The sequence below is a fragment of the Entelurus aequoreus genome, linkage group LG02 (assembly GCF_033978785.1).
Source record: "Entelurus aequoreus isolate RoL-2023_Sb linkage group LG02, RoL_Eaeq_v1.1, whole genome shotgun sequence".
In the NCBI taxonomy this organism is placed as follows: domain Eukaryota; kingdom Metazoa; phylum Chordata; class Actinopteri; order Syngnathiformes; family Syngnathidae; genus Entelurus; species Entelurus aequoreus.
The window spans coordinates 81881054-81902254 of NC_084732.1; the positions used below are offsets into that span (position 1 = coordinate 81881054).

Sequence of the window (21201 nt, forward strand, 5' to 3'; positions counted from 1 at the left end):
GTGGAGCTAAGGATAATATTTGAATATTGTTTTTCATATTGTTGTGCAGCACTTTGGAAACATTTCTGTTGTTTAAATGTGCTATACAAATAAAGTGGATTGGATTGGTTGGATAAGATTGCAACCTAACGTATTAAATGGGAATCCCTAATGCACTCCGCACAGAAACAGGACGTCGTGTTCCTATCCGGACCGAGCGAGTCCTCGACATTTGATATTTAGATTTTAGCCCGACTGCGTCGAATCCATTGTGTGGAGACAAAAACAACATTGTTTGAGGCTGTAATTAGGGAGTCGACAGCTAGACAACACCGGCGTAATGTTTCTGTGTCCTCAGGCGCCGAGTGAGGATTCAGATGTGCGAGATCTGCAGGGAGAATTACTCACAGCATAAACAAGAGCTGATGAGGATAATAAGACGATGATATGCCAATTAGTGCAAATGTTAAAAAGTAAGTAGAATGGAGCGGCATCAGGTAGGCGGCGCACTGAGCAGCACGAGACATTAACTATCTTCTTCATTCTCACCAATGGATCTTTAGCATCAGTGTAGTTTGTAGTCGTAACTCACGAGATCAGCCGTCCCCAAATTGGGACCTTGGTCCGCATCCGGATCAAGTGACTGCCGTCTCCGGACCCCATGACCAATTAAAGTTAATGGCAAATACAAAAATAATCATTGGGGATGCATGATTTATTTTTTCAAGCCAGTGCCAATATTGATAACTTCCTGCTTCCTCAAACTACCGTATTTTTCGGACTAAAAAGCGCACTTAAAAAATCCTTTCATTTTCTCAAAACTCGACAGTGCGCCTAATGTACGGAATCATTTTGGTTGCGACCTCGCCAAAGGTGGCAGTGGTGTGACCAGTAGATGGCAGTCACACATAAGAGATACGTGTAGACTGCAATATGACTCAAGTAAACAACACCAACATTTGATATGTTCCATTGGAAATATAGAACATTACAACTCAAATGAGTCACTCAGTATTCTTTAACAGCAAACGTATGTATGCTTTTATTGTAGGCTATTTGGAGACACGACATACAGAGTTGAATAGAAATCAGATAATGCCATTATTTGTTATCAGAATAATTGAATCTAAATTATCACAAAACTTTGTGTTTCAATGAGTTCCCGGCGAGCAGATAAAAGCTGTCTTTGATCTTACCAATCAAAAGGCTTGCAAAACTCATCTGTGTAGGATGGGAAGCGACATGAAGGTGTCGGTTTCTTAGATGAATTGTAATCCACAGGAAGATTTTGTCTTGACCCGAGATCTACAAAGCGGAGATGACCCCCCTCCAGGCACCTTTTATTTTAACTGTTTTGTGACCAAAAGCAGTGGCTGTTTACGACCCCTCTTCCTTTAGAAACAGCTGTTGCCATGTAATCAGGGAAAGTCCAAATAAAAGAGGAGGCGTACAATCTTTCGTCAGAGCGTGGTGGGAGACTGTACAAGAGTACAGCCCAGATGTTTTTCCTCAATTGAGCTAAATTGAGTTCTTTCTCTGTTTTATTCCTTGCTTCTTTGTCTGTTTAACAGATGTCATCAGTGTTTGAACCTGACATTTGTTTCGTCCTGTGATTTTACATACTTTTTTAAGATGATTCCCAAAAGTGGCAAAAATGCAAATACACTACGTTTTTAAATGTTACCGGAGACATTAGGTGTATTTGCACAATGTATCAGTATCGCATTTACCAGCCTCAATTTGACTCGGTATTAGATGGGAAAGAAGAAAATCAGTGGTATCGCACATCACTAGTGGCCTACGGGTCCAGATGGTAAATGGCTTTGGCACTGGGGTCGTCTCTAGAGGGATTTTTCACCTTTCAGACCCACCAGCGGTGGAAGAGCACCAGGCCTTTCTAGCTTCTTTGATGGCACATGAGTCTTTCTAAGGCACGGGTCAGCAACCCGAAATATTGAAAGAACCATATTGGACCAAAAATACAAAATAATAATCTGTCTGGAGCCCCAAAAAATTAAAAGCCTTATATAACTGTTATAATGAAGACAACACATGATGTAAGTGTCTTTATTAGCCTACTATCAACATTTCTGTCATCACCGTTGACAGAAATGTTGTATTTAAATTTTTATTTTACACATTTTTGCAACATTGGAAATCATTAGTAAAATGGAGGCTTCTCAGAGGATGAAATAACTTCTGGAAATTACTGACTCAGAATGGCCAACGGTATAGATGTGTGTGTCCAAGCTTAAGGAAACGGCAGGCTGTCTTCTTCTAATGGATTCATTACAATCTTTGTAAGCTGGGTAACGTTTGCTGTGGTCTGGAACAACATGGCACGCAAACAACTATCAGAAATGCAACCAATATTTGATATACAGATAATGTGTCATGAGACATGCAAATATACGTTAGATACACAGAGGACATAAGTAAAGGAAGATAAATGAGCTCAAATATACCTACAAACGAGGCATAATGAGGCAATATGTACATACAGCTAGCCTAAATAGCATGTTAGCATCGATTAGCTTGCGATCATGGATTGACCAAATATGCCTGATAAGCACTCCAGCAAATCAATAAAATCAACAAAGCCCACCTCTGTGCATTCGCGCACAGTATAAAACATTTAGTGGACGAAATGAGACAAAGAAAGAGTGGCATAAAACACGTCTTTCTGTGGCAGCTGAGAAAGTTGTAAAACTATGGTGAGTTCAAGGGTCGCTGAAATTAGTAGGACAAAACTGATACCTCTCATCAGTGAAGCATGTATAACATAAAAAGTGAGATTTCTAACATTTAGGTAGTTTTGTGTCATGTTTGTCCTCCTACAGAAAATATATTAAAACAACAAATAAAAAAATGTTCTTCATGTTTTTCCATTTTCACACATCTCTGAAAGAGGTCCAAGGAGCCACTAGGGCGGCGCTAAAGAGCCGCTAGTAAAGTTTAGTTTATTTTCCTGCTGACGAGTATTTGCACGACATTTAATGTGAGGATGCCTGATGTCTTCTTCTGAAAGAGTAAAGTCGACCCGCACGATCGACGCCATGTTTGTTTACACTGTGAGGTCCGGTGCGCTTGATTTTGTTCGCCCTAAACCAGTGGGTTTTTTTGTCCACAAGTGCCCCCTAGAGGGCTGCCAAAAAAAAATCTGTTTCTCAGCTTTGATCCGTATGGTACCATGGTACTCAGTCATAATACACTTTGCCACCTTTTATGGCAGTAATGACAATCTCAAAATATCAGAATAAGTCTGGAGCTAAGGTCATAGAGAAGTTTTCTTAAGCGCAAAAAATATGACTAAAGTGGTCAAGCTGTTTTTTTCCGTTTGCACTTTAATTTTATTAACAGTTTAGTTAGGAAACCTATTCATTGTTAATTTAGTTTATATAGTTTTGCACAGCATGATTGTATGTACATTTATTTGTAATCAGTTATTTATGAGTCCCTTCTTTTGCAGTTTATTTGGTTAGTAATGATTATTAAAAACAAATAAAAGGTACTAATCAGGCTGACCTAAGCCTAAAGCTTATGTGATTAATAAATAATATTTGTTATTAACAACGGTTTCATATATAGTTTAATATAATTATTGAATATGATTAAAATCAAGAGTTAAATGCTTAATTCAGTGTTAATATTACAGTAGAAACCTGCACTAAACCACCTCTAGCACAGTACAAGTAATCTCGCCTCATCGGAGCATGTTTTTTTTTATTGGTTATCAGAGCTATTTTTAATGTTATTGATGTGTACATCCCTAATAATGTTAAAGTACAATGATGTTAGCAGACCATTGTAGATGGTGGTCGCGGCGACAGATTGAAGTGCTACGGTTATTATGGTTTATTGTTGGGGGAATCGAGGTGACATCGCTTAAATGAGCCAATTAAATAATTTGTTTACCTACGTGGATGAGAAGCAAATAAGAACACTATGGCTCGCTCGAAGGTAAGGAAAGTTGTTGCACAAAACGGAACATTTAAAAGTGAATGGACAGATATGTTTATATCTTATAGAACCTAGTTCCAAACGACTGTGTTTCATATTTATTTGAAACCCTAGCACTAATTTTCCTTCGCCAATAGATGAGTGTACATATGCAACAGTGTTTATAATTGTTGTTTTTTTCCACCAAGATTTGTTGAACTGATGTAGGATGCACCTTTTATCCCTAAATATAAATCTGGTACTGTTTTCTTTCAGTCCTACGTGCAGGTGCAAAGTTCAAAGTACCGTGTTTTCCAGACCATAGTTTCTTTCAGTCCGAACTGCCGATGAGCGGGTCTAGTCAAGTTTATGTTCATACAAAAGGCACACCAGATTATAGGGTGCATTAAAGGGGTCATATTATTTTATTTTTTTCTAAATTTAAAACACTTCCTTGTGGTCTACATAACATGTAATGGTGGTTCTTTGGTCAAAATGTTGCATAGATTATGTTTTACAGATCATCTTCAAGCCGCTTTCTGACAGTCGCTTCAGGATGCGCCATTTTGTGGGCGGTCTTATTTACGTGGCTCACCTTCAGCAGCGTCTTCTCCCCGTCGTCTTTGTTGTAGCGGTATAGCGTGCAAGGACGGGTGTGGAAGAAGTGTCAAAAGATGGAGCTAACTGTTTTAGTGACATGCAGACTTTACTTAAATCAATAACGAAGCAGCATCTCCTCATCCGTGGCTCACTAGTGCAATAACAACGCCGGAAATGTGTCCTGTGAAAAACCGTCCGACCGGAACTCTCTAATAAATGAAGTTCCTTGGGTGAATAATGTAAACTCACGACACCGGTATGTTTTAGCGCTTTCATGGCGAGTTTACTGACAGATATAAGTAAGAACTTTACACTACTTTCTATTAGAAATGGCAACAGCGGAGGATGAATGTCCCATAACAAGAAGATAGAGAAAAATAAGAAGCTTATCGACTACGGTGTTGACACGGACTACAAAGGCGGACGCGCAGAATTTTTCAGGACTTACGCAGATCCCAAATACAGATCAGCAGGTACCAAAAGGTAAGAAAAGTATCGTTTGCATAATATTGCGAAACAAAACGGCAGATAATATGTCTTACCTTAAACACGCACCATAATAATACTTGTATGTTGAAGCACAGTACAATCCATCAAGCAGTGCGGCTTCATAGCTTACCAAAGTCGTACTAAACATTTTGATGGATTTTTGAGCACCGTGTGTAATGTTCTATGTTTTCAATGGGACATATAACATTTTGGTGTTTACTTGAGTCATATTGCAGTCTACGCATATCTCTTATGTGTGACTGCCATCTACTGGTCAAACTTATCATTTCACCATGTACCAAATGAAAAAGCTTTGAGATCGGTAAGCACAACCACAATTATTCCGTACATTAGGTGCGGTTGTAACGCGCACTGTCGAGTTTTGAGAAAATGTACGGATTTTAAGTGCGCCTTGTAATCCATAAAATATGATAGTCATACAGTATGGGTTTGATGTCATTTCGTCTTACGACCTTTGCTGTGAGAATATTTTTCATGAACGGATCTTCCTCAGTTTTAATTGAAGACTCCTGCATAAGATAGTTTATTCAAAACTATGACACAGCCTCTATAAATGTTAACTTTCATACATTTGACCCACTCATGTAAGAAAGTATAATTTCAGTCTCCTATTTCAAAATAAGTGGAACACAGATTTAATACGTGCACACGTAATCCGTACACGCAGTGATTAAAAATGCATATACTTTTTTTTAAAATTTTTTAATAAAAATAAAAAAAGCAATAGTTATTCCATATTGCTTTGAAAAAATAGCCTGATTGACGTTTAAAGGGGCGTTAAGGCTGGATTAAAAAAAATCTATAAGGAGAACTAGCGTTCTATCAATACACAATTATTTTTGTTGTCGTTTTGTTTTTGATGGCATGTCCAATATGTCGCTCGTTCGAAATATTCTCCCCTCCTGCTTAAATGCGGCGGTTGTAGCTGAAATCTGCGTGGATGAAGTGGACAAGGAATGTTACATGCAGATGATGCAATGTTTAGCAGAAACAAAACCTTGCTTTTACATTATTAAACATCTGGTACGATGCATATCCTATTGCAACGACATCCTGTATCTTGATATCGCTAAATAATGTAGGAAGCCAAACAATGGACAACGTGGAAGTAGCTAAATCTGACTTACACATCGAGACACAACATTGACTTCACAATATAAAAGCAGCTGCCTGTGCTGAATTATAGATGACAGCAACATATTACACTTGCAACAAGAGAGCAACTGCAAATAACTAAACTTATATATTATATATGTATTAAGCAAACAGATAAACAAATATCAGCATCAATCAATGTCCATCAAATATGTATTTTACTCCTGCACAAATAAGTCCAACATTGTCCCTCATGGTTTAATGCTTAATTCGTGATAATATTGCTACTCCTCGCCAGGCAGTGAGGTTGACCCGGGTGTTGTTGACTCTTTTAGATCCTTTAAGTCTTCTTAAGAGTGTGTGGAGCTACTCCATCACATTAAAGCCCCACCTAAGAACTTTCAGTTTTGGTTGACTTTGGCAGCACCAGTAGACTAAAGCGGTAGTGTTTTGCCAGAAGGAAGGCCACATTTCCCATGAGGACTAGTGCATATAGCAGACCTGAGCAAAATACAGCCCACGGGCCACATGCGGTACATTAGGATGTACAAGCCGGCCCGCCGCACGTTCTACATAATTTGTTTAGACCTTTAACATCAAAACTGTCGGGGGGGGGGGGGGGGGGGGGTTTAGGTGGGGTGGTAAGGGGGTAGCGTCCCGGAAGAGTTAGTGCTGCAAGGGGTTCTGGGTATTTGTTCTGTTGTGTTTATGTTGTGTTACGGTGCGGATGTTCTTCCGAAATGTGTTCGTCATTCTTGTTTGGTGTGGTTTCACAGTGTGGCGCATATTTGTAACAGTGTTAAAGTTGTTTATACGGTCACCCTCAGTGTGACCTGTATGGCTCTTGACCAAGTATGTATGGAATTCACTTGTGTGTAAGAAAAGCCGTAGACATTATGTGACTGGGCCGGCACTCAAAGGCAGTGCCTTTAAGGTTTATTGCCGCTCTGTACTTCTCCCTACGGGCGTTTTAAAAAGTCATGAATTTTACTTTTTGAAACCGATACCGATAATTTTGAAACCGATACCGATAATTTCCGATATTACATTTTAAAGCATTTATCGGCCGATAATATCGGCGGTCCGATATTATCGGACAGCTCTAGTTATTACGTAATCTACGTCACAGCAGCTCAGTTGAGGAACAAAGCAGAGTGGGCGGGGTTTGTTTTCAGAACGGCCAGCCCGAAACACATGTGTCAGGAACAGATGCGGATGCAAATTTTTACAACAAATTTCTGCATAAAAGTGATAATATATCATAATGTAGGTGTTTATTACACTTTGCATTGATATTTTGCTGTTTGTTCCATTGTTGTTGTGTTTTGCTTGATTGTAAAAGATACACAACTATCGAGGAGCTGGTCTGACAAGTAATTCATATGTTGTTAATATTCAGTGTTTTATTCTTCGTAGTTAATATTGTAAATCCCACTTTATTTATTTTAATGTACTTTTTGCATGTCCTATTCAGTAAAAAACTGCCAAATTTAATTCCGTTTTTTTGAGGTGGTCTGTTTTTAGAATTCTATCGGACATTGTGACTTTGGTATTAGTGTTCCTGAAAAAAAGGGACCCAAATAAACATACTGTACAGAAGATTTTTACAGCTAAATCAATCAATCAATCAATCAATGTTTATTTATATAGCCCTAAATCACAAGTGTCTCAAAGGGCTGTACAAGCCACAACGACATCCTCGGTACAGAGCCCACATACGGGCAAGGAAAACTCACCCCAGTGGGACGTCAATGTTAATGACTATGAGAAACCTTGGAGAGGACCGCATATGTGGGTAACCCCCCCCTCTAGGGGTGTGTATTTATAATTCATACACACATACACATTGGCCCCCCCGGACACATTTTTTCTCTCAATGTGGCCCCCGAGTCAAAATATTTGCCCAGCTCTGGCCAATAAGCGTCATGCTGACAATATTGGCACAAGTATGACATTTTTAATAGCTATGCTGATGATAAATAGCAGACACTGTGAAGAATTGATCTTGGATTACGCTACAAACATGATGCTATTACCAAGAATGTATCGGGGCGGATGCAGGTCTGAAGCAAAAAAAGACAGACGGGAGAGTTTTTTCGAAGGAAGCAGTGTGGAACTATCACGCTGGTGGCTACTTATTGCTACCACGCACATTTCTAAACATTTTAATTTGAGCATCGAAAGTCACTTACTAGTCCAGCAGGAACAGAGCCAAGGCAGCATCGGTCTGAAATTCCTCGTCTTTGAGCTCATGCCAGCGAGTCAAAACCAGGGCAATGTTGATCCAGACTGTCCTTTTATCCGTTTTTCAAATGTTTTCTCCTCGGAAAATTTGTTTTCATTTCTTTGGTTGTTTTCGGAGCTTTGGCCATGATAGCATGTAGGCGTTTTACTTCTTCTTCTTTTCGTTTTCTGGCGCCACTTAAGAGTTCACATCTACGTCAGTCTTTTTAACGAACAGAAAAAGTGAGATGGACGTACGCCGGAAAACAAGTCAGCACATTCATAGTTTTTAGCGCTAAAACATACCGGTGTAGTGAGTTTACATTATTCACCCAAGGAACTTTAGTTATTAGAGTTCCGGTCGGACGGTTTTTCGTGGCCTTGTTGTTGTTTCCGGATGAGGAGATGCTGCTCCGTTATTGATTGAAGTAAAGTCTGAATGTCATCAAAACAGTTAGCTCCATCTTTTGACACTTCTTCCACTCCCGTCCTTGCACGCTACACCGCTACAACAAAGATGACGGGGAGAAGACGCTGCCGAAGGTGAGCCACGTAAATAAGACCGCCCACAAAACGGCGCATCCTGAAGCGACTGTCAGAAAGCGGCTTGAAGATGATCTGTAAAACATAATCTTTGCAACATTTTGACCAAATAACCACCATTACATGTTATGTAGACCACAAGGAAGTGTTTTCCATTTACAAAAAAATAATACTAACATGACTCCTTTAATGCGCCCTATAATCCGGTGAGTCTTTTATACGAAAAAAGATCGAAAATAGACCATTAATTGGTAGTGTGCCTTACAATCCGGTGCGCCCTATGGTCCGGAAAATACGGTACATTGGATACTACCCTGCAGTGTGAACTTCTAATATTAACAGTAAAGTGACCACAAAACAAGACATCACAGGCACTGCCACGTCAAATTTCTTCCCCCTACAAAAACCTCCCCCCCCCACCCCCCATTTACTTCCGGGGTCATTTTCTCTTACGTCATGTCCTCTTACTTACGTCATTTCCTCTTACGTCATTGACAGCGATCGAAATTAACCCTGAAGTAGTGTTGACCCGTGGAAAACGAATCAAAAATCGTTTAATTCTCCGTCCTGTACGGCAGTGTTTTTCAACCTTTTTTGAGCCAAGGCACATTTTTTTCATAAAAAAAAAATACGGAGGCACACCACCAGCAGAAAAGGTTACAAAATGAAACTCCACCAGGTTGTCGTGCCTTATTTTGAGTTTGTTGTTGTTTCCTATGTGTAGTGCTTTAGTCTCTGTCTTGCGCTGTTCATTTGGTGACCCTTCCTGTTTTGTTGTTGTTCTCCTGTAGCAGCTTCACGCCTTCCTTTGAGTTCTATTCCCCACACCTGCTTTGTTTTCGCAATCAAGACTATTTAAGTTGTGCGTACGCTATCCTTCTTTGTGGGGACACCGTTGATTGTCATGTCATGTACGGATGTACTTTGTGGACGCCGTCTCCGCTCCACACGCTGTAAGTTTTTGCTGTTGTCCAGCATTCTTTTTTTGTTTACTTTGTAGCCAGTTCAGTTTTACTTTTGTTTTGCACAGCCATCCCTATGCTTCAGTGCCTTTTCCTAGCGGGACTTGCCTTTTGTTCATTTTTGGTTTAACTTTTTACATACCAAAAAACACTGCACTAGACGGCACATTATTATAATTATTGATTTGCAAAAAAATATTTTTTTGGACCAATTAGGTGAAGTTGCATAATTTCCCACGGCACACCAGACAATATCTCACGGCACACTAGTGTGCCGCGGCACAGTGGTTGAAAAACACTGCTGTACGGTAGTCAAATGTGCAATGAGTATTTGTTCACATATGCATTCCCAAAGTAACACGATTTATGGGAAACATGAGTGCTGACGTAAAAACAACGAATTAAACTAAAAAAATTTAAGTTCACATAAATGTCATTTTAATTTAGTTCACATACACAGAGAACTAAAAGAAACTGAATTTAACGAATACATTTAGTTTTAATAAAGTTTGATAATTTTGATTGATAATGAATTAACTTTTTGTACACTGTTATTCATTTCCGCATATGTCCACGAGTCAAATGTGCAGTCAGGAATATCCTCAAGTTAATTTGTCCGATTAATACTTGTCCGATTAATACAGACGTTTTGTTAACGCTATATTATTAAAAAAATTAAAAATTAAATAAAAACAAGTATCCTTCCAGCGACGGGCAGTCAAAGCCGAAGTGCTATCGTAAGAGGAAATTATGTAAGAGGAAATGACCCCGGAAGTAAATGGGGCGGGGGGAGGTTTTTGTAGGGGGAAGAAATTTGGCGTGACAGTTTCATTTCGTGTAGGCCTCAGTCCAGATGCATTTGTGACAATTTCAAGAATTTCATGCAACCAGAGTCAACATTTTCCCAGCCAAATGATTTTGCGTAGGAGATTAAAAAAGGGAGACGGCAATCATTTTGGCTCTCGGAGTTTGCGGGGCACTAACGTTCTGAGAAGTCTGTGGGTGAACAGTCGGAGCCAGGAGAGTCGGGATATCGACTTGAGTTTTAAAACATCTAAAAGTTTTTGTGCTCATTAGTACAACATTTATTTTCGCCGACTGTCAATTTTGACCAAGAATCTTTAGCTTTCAATGAGGTATTGTCCAGATGAACGGGGGACCCAATTGGTCAAGTCGTATACATTTTAGATCTCGGACTGTTCTCACCCGCATGAAAACACCAGAAACATGTCACATATGGGCGAACAAATCGTAACAGACCTAAAGTGTAAACGTAGCCTCGGTCATATGGTTGCAACCTTGTACTTCTCCCAGGCTTCCTGAGTCGGAGGAAGGTAAACATATTTTGTCACCATGCATGTGACATCCAATTGAATGAAGTCCTAAATCAACAATGTTGTTATCCCCGCACGCCTTAATACATGTTTCATCAAAGGATTTGGCGAGCAGGCAGTTGTGACGGACCCAACCGTCATTAGCATGTGCCTACGTTTGCTTTTCCTCGTGAGTACGTTATCTGCACATCTCAGCATTTTCTGCCTTCCCTGCTTGCTCGAGTTGACAGGTGCAACGTATATCATTATTGCCTTGCCGCGCCACAATCGGCACCCGGTTTTTAAGTGCCAGAAATAGGTCAACAATGATGCAATACTGCTAGAGTTAGTTACTGCACTGCGCACAGACATTAGCTTGAAACACAGAATGAATGCATAAGTACAGCGAATCAGGCAATGAACAAAATGCTTTTTTTACAACCAATAAGTAAGAAAAGTTTGTTTTGCATAATAGGTTGAAACAAAATGCCAGATGATATGTCTTATAGTTCTAACATGTGCTATTTTGGGGTCCTTACACACACACCGTGATATACCCGTATGTTGAAGCACAGTACGTCTGACTATGGCAGCCGTAAAGCGCCATCAATCCACTAAACCGTGCCGCTTATGAGATTACCATCTTCAAGCTGCTTTCTGACCGTCTCTTTAGGATGTGCCGGTTTGTGGGCGGCCTTATTTATGTGCCTCCACTTCGACCACGTCTTCTTCCGCCATCTTTCGTTGTAGTTTTTAGCGCTTCCATTGCGAGTTTACTGACAGATATAAATTCTAACTATATGCTACTTTGTATTAGAAATGGCAACAGTGAAAATGTATGTCCATGTCCCATAACAAAAGAGGATCAAGAAAAATGTTCGTATTGACTATGGCGGCGACTCCAAAAGCGGACGCACAGAAGGCACTTTGAGTTTATTTATACAATATATAGATAATCCGGTGACAGTGTTCCCAACCGGTGCAAAACGCTAGTTTTAAGGACGTATGGAAGGCAAGATTGTTTTATACATATCTCGCAGTGCCTCCGCGGCTTGTTTTCCAATTTTTGGGACTTATGCAGATCCAAAATACAAAACGACAGGTACCTACCAATAAGTAAGAAAAGTTTGTTTTGCATAATAGGTTGAAACAAAATGCCAGATGATATGTCTTATAGTTCTAACATGTGCTATTTTGGGGTCCTTACACACACACCGTGATATACCCGTATGTTGAAGCACAGTACGTCTGACTATGGCAGCCGTAATGCGCCATCAATTAAACTAAACCGTGCCGCTTATGAGATTACCATCTTCAAGCTGCTTTCTGACCGTCTCTTCAGGATGTGCCGGTTTGTGGGCGGCCTTATTTATGTGCCTCCACTTCGACCACGTCTTCTTCCGCCATCTTTCGTTGGAGTTTTTAGCACTTCCATTGCGAGTTTACTGACAGATATAAATTCTAACTATATGCTACTTTGTATTAGAAATGGCAACAGTGAAAATGTATGTCCATGTCCCATAACAAAAGAGGATCAAGAAAAATGTTCGTATTGACTATGGCGCCGACTCCAAAAGCGGACGCACGGAAGGCACTTTGAGTTTATTTATACAATATATAGATAATCCGGTGACAGTGTTCCCAACCGGTGCAAAACGCTAGTTTTAAGGACGTATAGAAGGCAAGATTGTTTCATACATATCTCGCAGTGCCTCCGCGGCTTGTTTTCCAATTTTTGGGACTTATGCAGATCCAAAATACAAAACGACAGGTACCTACCAATAAGTAAGAAAAGTTTGTTTTGCATAATAGGTTGAAACAAAATGCCAGATGATATGTCTTATAGTTCTAACATGTGCTATTTTGGGGTCCTTACACACACACCGTGATATACCCGTATGTTGAAGCACAGTACGTCTGACTATGGCAGCCGTAATGCGCCATCAATCCATTAAACCGTGCCGCTTATGAGATTACCATCTTCAAGCTGCTTTCTGACCGTCTCTTCAGGATGTGCCGGTTTGTGGGCGGCCTTATTTATGTGCCTCCACTTCGACCACGTCTTCTTCCGCCATCTTTTGTTGTAGTTTTAGCGCTTCCATTGCGAGTTTACTGACAGATATAAATTCTAACTATATGCTACTTTGTATTAGAAATGGCAACAGTAAAAATGTATGTCCATGTACCGCTTGTAGAGAATGGATTGCCACTCAGGCAAATCATATTGTTTAAAAATACATTTTCTCATCGATAACGTGACATCATCACTCTCGGAATAATATATATATATATATATATATATATATATATATATATATATATATATATATATATATATATATATATATATATATATATATATATATATATATATATATATATATATATATATGTATTTATAAATGTATATATATATATACATATATATATATATATATATATATATATATATATATATATATATATATATATATATATATATATATATATATATATATATATATATACATTTTTTTATATAATTGTTTATACATATACATATACATATATATATATATATATATATATATATATATATATATATATATATATATATATATATATATATATATATATTTTATTTTTTTAATATAATTGTTTATACATATACATATACATATATATATATATTTTTTTTTGTATTTTTTTTATATATAATTGTTTATACATATATATATATATATATAAATATATATATATATATATATATATATATATATATATATATATATATATATATATATATATATATATATATATATATATATATATATATATATATATATATATATATATATATATATATATATATATATATTTTTTTTTTTTTAATATAATTTTTTTAACCCAATACGGCCCCCGAGTCAAAAAGTTTGGGGACCCGTGTTCTATAAAGTTTTCGTTTTGCTTGTTTACTTGCTAGCACCATTTATTGAGCAACAGGGCTCAACGTGTAGTCCCTCTTATGTGTGACTGCTATCTGCTGGTCTCACTTTTACATTGTGTACCACATACAACTGGTTCAAGGTCAGTAAGCACAACCAAAATGAATACATACATAAGGCGCACCGGGTAATAAGGCGTAATGTTGATTTCGGAGAAAATTAAAGGAATTTAAGTGCGCCTTTTGGTCTGAAAAATACGGTAATGTGTGTAGCTAACGTGGCTATTCCCAAATTTGTATCCAGTAGGATTACAGAATCCTATGTAATAACTTTCTCACCAATGAACTTATACATGTTGTACCTATTTTTGTAATTAATTAATCACACTGCCATTTAAAGTTGATACAAAAAAAAGTAATTTGAAAGTGATGGAGCAGTCGTGTCGAAAACAGTATTTAATGTCGAAGGAGGCTTCCAACTAATCAATTTGCAACAGAAAGTTGAGCCGCCTTTTTGGAAAACCCCTAAACATGGATCTCGCCATGGCTCGACGATTTACATTGTCGAGCCAACAATCAGCGTCTTCCCGTTCTCACTCATATGTTGTAGGACAATCTTGGATTGGAGCAGAGCTTAGGAGTAAACCTCTTTACCACGCAGATCAAGCAGAAGCAAACAGACCGAAACCCTTGAGGCTCCTCAGCTCTCAGCATGTTTAGAGGATTCGGTCCATGGTGGCGCAGACCCAACAGACAACAGTAATCAGCAATGAGAAAATCCGTCAATGACTTCTTTGGCAAGCCTATCCATCTTAATCAAATGTGACCAATAGCGCCATCACAAGTAGTACTATCCAGAGGCAAAGTCATTGCCCCGCCAAGTCCGACAATCAGCAACTCTGACACTCGTAGATAAAGCACTTCTGAATTAACTGGAAAATTACGATACGCCGATACTCTCAGATGAAAAAAGTGCCAGTTTGTCAAGACATGGTAGAAATGAAACATGAGAAAATGGCTTGACCATCTTGTCATTCCACTTAAAAACAAACCGCAAAGGAAATCCAGGTCGAAGTTAACGATCGACCAAGATCTTTGTGATCGTCGACGTAGAGTCCATTCTTTTTAATTCCCCAAAACAGTCTGCAAATGTTCCAATACGATGATCAAAATGTTCTTAACGAGCAAAATGCCAATGAGTTCATATCAGGGGTCCTTTAAAGTCGAATATGCGCAGGGTGAAGTTTTAAAATCCTACCTTCGCAGTAAGTAGAATCCCCGTGAATAGAGGCGTAGCCGCTCTTGCATTCACACTCCGCTTTTGTATTCCGATTTTTACATTCAGAGTTGTCTCCACAGATGATCCCCTCTGAGCAGAAGTCGTAACCTTAAAAAAAATGATAGAAAACAGAATGGTTTGTTATTCTGGTTTCCTGAAAATAACTAAATAAATAACTTTTGGCAGACAAATGTTGTGGACTGATACACACATACAAACAATACACGTGTCCATAAGACAACAATGCACCTGTTACCAACATAGTGAACATTAGCTTTCCTGGATTTTTAGTACTTAAGCAGAGTAAATGGAAATACTTCAGTACTTTTTATAACAACATTAACAGACTAATAGCCAATTCTATTGCTTGTGTATCTAAGGCAGGGGTTCTTAACCTTTTTGTATTTGTATTAACACTGGATTATTAATCTTACTCTTAATAATATTCAGTAATTATATCTAGCATACTTACAGTTAACAACCTTGTCAAATGATATGAAAGCGTGTGTTCATCACACGCAAAGATTGTTATTTATCTAACCAATAAGCCTAAGGTTTAGGTCAGGCGGATTAGAAAAAACATGTACTTGCCAAATATACTTTTGAGACACATAAATGTTGTTCTAAAATAAATAAACAAATACAAATATATTCATTTATTTGAACTGTCAATAACATTAAAGTGCAAATGAAAACACAACTTCACCACTTTATTCATATTTTTTGCGCTTAGTCTTCTCTATGACTTTAGCTCCAGACTTCTTCTGTTTGTTTGATATTGTCATTACTGCTACAAGTGGCAGAAAAGTGTATTACAACTGAGTACTGCTGCAACTGTGGCGCCAAATTTCTTCCCCCTACAAAAACCTCCCCCCCCCCCCCCCCCCCCCCCATTTACTTCCGTGGTCATGTTTCCTCTTACGCGAAACAGGACAGTCGTGTGCCGGTTAAGGACCCCCCGGCAACTTTGTGATTTTATTGGACGCAGCCCCGGAAGTAAATGGGGTCGGGGGAGGTTTTTGTAGGGGGAAGAAATTTGGCGTGACACAACCCATACCGACCGCAGCTGAGAAAAAAAAAAAATTGGTTGGCCCACTAGGGGGCACTCGTGGCAATGGAAACACTGATATAAGGTAAGCAAACATTTGTAATGCCAACTGAATTAATGTTCATCCCTTTGAATTAATAATGTCTGAGTTTGTTCCTGTCCGTCCTACAAGCCTCTCCTCACAATTTGATTACACGCTATCCATAGGGCCCTGACGTCCATTTTGCATGAAGAGGTGCAGGTAAAATGTCAATTGATGAATGGCAGGGAACTTCATATGAAAATATGCCACAAACGTATTCCTAGCCCTTATTTGCTACGTCACTGATATTATTAAAAAAGGTAAATTTCCCTTAACGTCACTGTCACCCATCGCGTGCAGCATTATTGCACTGGTCTTGTAAGCTGGATCTACTGGGTTTGGCCCTTTATGGGAGTTGAGGCTGAAATGTTCATTTTTTTCTTTCTTTTAATCATGTTGAATAAGTTAAATTTGTTAATTAGGTCCAAAACATGCATCGTTGAGAAAACAATTTTTTTAATTGGATGCAGGCGGCAGGCGGATTTCTAAATAAAATCCTGCTTAGGGCCCCAATTTAGCCTGGATTGCATATCAGAGTGCATACTGAGAAGGAAAACATGTCCAAATTAGTGTTGTCCCGATACCAATATTTTGGTACCTGCACCAAAATTATTTAGATACTTTTCGGTACTTTTCGATACTTTTCTAAATAAAGCGGACGACAAAAAATTGCATTGTTGGCTTTATTTTAACAAAATATTGTACGGTACATTAAACATATGTTTATTATTGCAAGTTTGTCCTTAAATAAAATAGTGAACATACAAGACAACTTAACTTTTATTAGTAAGTAAGCAAACAGAGAATCCTAATTTAGCTGCTGACATATGCAGTAACATATTGTGTCATTTTACATGCTATTATTTTGACAAAATTATTAAAGACAAGTGGTAGAAAATTAATTATTAATCTACTTGTTCATTTACGGTTAATATCTGCCTACTTTCTCTTTGAACATGTTCTATCTACACTTCTGTTAAAATGCAATAATCACTTATTCTTCTGTTGTTTGATACTTTACATTAGTTTTGGATGATACCACACATTTGGGAGTCAATCTGATACCAAGTAGTTACAGGATTATACATTGGTCATATTCAAAGTCCTCATATACATTTTTTTTAAAACGAAAGAAGTCGAAATAGCGACGTAATCATAGTAGTATCGACTAGATACGCTTCTGTATTTGGTATCATTACAGTGGATGTTAGGTGTAAGTCCACCAATGGCGTTTGTTTACATTGTGACGCCGGTGAGCTATGGTGTGTAGTGAAGCATGTTTAGCTATTCCTCGTCCTGCAGGGATGATAATTGTAAGAAACGTACTTTATGTGTCGCCATGGAGGCGAGGATTAGTGATTTAGAAGTAGCTAAAACACTGCCGACTGCGGCTGAACTTTAGCCGCTAGCTAGCTAGCCATGTTTTAAAGCACCCTTTCCCGTTTCAGTGTTATAACTTCACCTTTATCATTAGTTTTTAAGCCAAAATGTGTCCATTCTCCCTTTTATGTCTACACACTGTGTCTGCTTGTAAGTACTCTGTGATTGTGCGCTGCCGAACATGCTCCTCTGCTCGTGAACCAGCAATGACACGACGTGGGCTCGGGGGTGTGGGGGACCGGTACTTTTCAGAGGCGGTATAGTACCGAATATGATTCATTAGTATCGTGGTACTATACTAATACCGGTATACCGTACAAACCTAGTCCAAATAGTAATTAAATAATTATTTGTATTTTGCATGGTACCGTGAACATTAATGACCATGAACATGTAAATGTACCATATTGCAGCCACAGACTAATTTCTCAGTAGCAGGTTGATGGTGCATACCAAAAAAAATCTATTAAAAACATGTACATAAACACCGGAATCAGACATCAAAAACAGTACAATAAAATACAAATAGTCAAATTTAACAATATAAGAGTCACTGAAGTCTGTTTTCTCTAAATGTATAAATCCTCTTGCCTGCAAGTGTGTGCTATCAGCTTTTCCTTTACTTTTCAGAAATAGTCATTCCAAACACCTTTATATTGCTCTCCATTTTCATCTCCTCTCATCTACGTCCTTTTTCTCTCTCCACCTTGTGCTGCTTCAATTTATTTTCTTTATTTCCTCTTGAGGAAATTTGAGGTCATAATATTTTCCTCTCTTATCTCCTTCTCGCGCTCAAAGCGACAGCCACTTTAGTTTGCTCTGTCCAATCATTGTTGGTTATTTCACCAGTAATAACTCCTTAGTAAAGCGACAGAGTTTGAACTTGCAGGTGCTTATTTAGCAGACAGAGAAATCCGTGGAAGAAGAATATATTGTAGGGACGCAGATTTGTAGGGACGCAAACTTTGACTTCATAACTTCTTCACAGTAACAGGGTTTTGGTTTGTACTGTATAATATCTAAAGCAGTGTTGGGCTGCGAGCGCCTCCTAGAGGCCTGCCCAAAAACATGTGTTTATCAGCTGTGGTCCGTATGGGCGGCAGCGGAACACAGTTGTAATACACTTTTCCACCACTTGTGGCAGTAATGCCAATATCAGACAAACAGAAGAAGTCTGGAGCTAAAATCATAGAGAAGTTCAAGTGCAGAAATTATGACTAAAGTAATGAAGCTGTATTTTCATTTGACAGTTAAGAGAATAAACTTATTCATTATTAAATTAGTTTATTTATTTTGGCACACCATAATTGTATGTAATCGTATTTTTCATCAGTTATTTACGAGTCCCTTTTTATGCAGTATATTTGGCTAGTACATATGTTTCTAATCAGCCTGACCTAAGCCTTAGGTTTGGTTAAATAAATAATATTTGTGATTTACACATGCTTTCCTATCATTTGACAAGGTTGTGAACTGTAAGTAGGTTTTATATTAATAAATAATAATAACAATAATAGATTTTATTAGTAAAAAGCACTTTACATTGAGTAAACAACCTCAAAGTGCCTCAGTATATTACAAAAATAAAAATAAAAAGATAATAAAAATAAATAAAAATAAAAACTAGAACAGCCTAATAGCTAGAACTAGTATGCATATATCTAAAAAAAAGTATTTTTTTTAAAAGAAGTGTTTTTAAGCCTTTTTTAAAAGCATCCACAGTCTGTGGTGCCCTCAGGTGGTCAGGGAGAGCATTCCACAGGCTGGGAGCGGCGGAGCAGAAAGCCCGGTCTCCCATTGTTCGCAGCTTTGTCCTCGGAGGACAAAATAATTTAAAATAATTGAATATGATTAAAATCCAGAGTAAGATAACTAATTCAGTGTTAATATTAAGTTTTGCCCCAAAGTTGAAAAGGTTAAGAACCCCTGATCAAAAGTACATCAAGAGAAAGATAGACGGGTGTACCTTGGCAAACATTGCAGCATCTCCCATCCCTTAAGATCTGTTCATTGTCAGAACAGTTGAGCTGTGGACATGTTTCTGAAACTTTCACCATCAAGCCGTTCTGGAAAACATGAAAGAATACTACAATAGAACGCTTAATACACAGCATCTGTGTTGTAGTTATTTTTTACATTGACACAAACCATGTATGGAATAGAACTATAATGTTTGAAAATCTGAAGAAAATAGATTGAAAAGTGTCACCACTTCAAAAAATTGAGTCTAACTGAGGCCAGTTAGGATTCTGAGGATTGTGCAGAAAATTATTGTAAACAGATGCAGGCATAAGTATTACACGGATGCATTTTGTAGATACAAATTGAAATCCCAGTTGAATCAACTCAAACAACCGTGGAAAATTTGCAATCTCCACTTCCTCCCACATTCTAAAGACATGCATGTTAGGATCATCGAAGACTCTAAATTACCCATAAGTGTGAATGTGATTGTGATAGGTATATGTGCCTTGTGATTGACTGGTGACCAGTCATGAGTGTACCCCACTGCTCGCCCGAGGTCAGCTCAACTGGGACCCAAATGAATTTGGATGGATGGGTGAGTCGGGCATTGTGTACAATAAATGGTCATTATGGTGCTGTTAGATGCATACTAGATAGAGCACCTAAGTTGTTTTCAATCGAATGAAGCTATCATAACAGAAAAAGAACGAGGGCAATACCGGAGATGTAAAATGCAGAGAGACAAAAGAAAACGTGTTAAATAAAACTCAGTGTCATCTTCCCTTGGGCTCTGAAGACAAATAGCAACCGCAGCAGCAGCAGCAGCAGCCGTTAGGCGGTTGAATCAGAGCTCTGGTGGTCCCAGTTGTATCGCTCACGGTCCAAAGAATCGACCCAATCCCCGAAGATGCTTTTCTCCTTCACAACTTCTTTCAATGTCGTGCTTCTTTAGGTACCATATATTTGGGGTAGTCCCTTTAGTGTGCGTGGTTGGAAACTACACAATAATGTATGTCCAATGTCAGGGTTGGATTGACTAATGTCTGAGGCTGTTGATGAATAGTACACATTTTGAGGATTCAATTCTGTCATGTCTGTGTGATCGTGTTTTGTTTTGGTAATGTTCGGTTTGGTTTTTGGACACTTTGGGCACTCTTGTTTGTTTTGTCCCCGTACCGACCATTAATTTCACCTGTTTCACGTTTTGCACTCGCGCACCTGTTGTCAATCATGTCTGTATTATTTAAACCCATTGTTGCCAGGCTGTCTTTCTGGCGACATCACTCGGCTTCATGTCATGTTTACGGTTTCATGCTTATAGTTCACGCCGCTTGTTTCATAGTCCATGCTGCCCTGTTCA

At 38.3% G+C, this 21201-nt stretch overlaps 1 protein-coding gene across 1 annotated transcript in view; it reads right to left on the reverse strand.

Annotated features, from left to right (window-relative positions):
- The window catches only part of LOC133642384 (protein kinase C-binding protein NELL1-like), a 474421-nt gene that overhangs the window by 311308 nt on the left and 141912 nt on the right, over positions 1–21201 (reverse strand). Inside the window, exons 9-10 of the mRNA XM_062036542.1 lie at positions 19843–19942; positions 15346–15474 (exon numbers count right to left, since the gene is read on the reverse strand). Coding sequence (XP_061892526.1) covers positions 15346–15474; positions 19843–19942 — 229 coding nt within the window. The remainder of the gene's footprint in view (positions 1–15345; positions 15475–19842; positions 19943–21201) is intronic.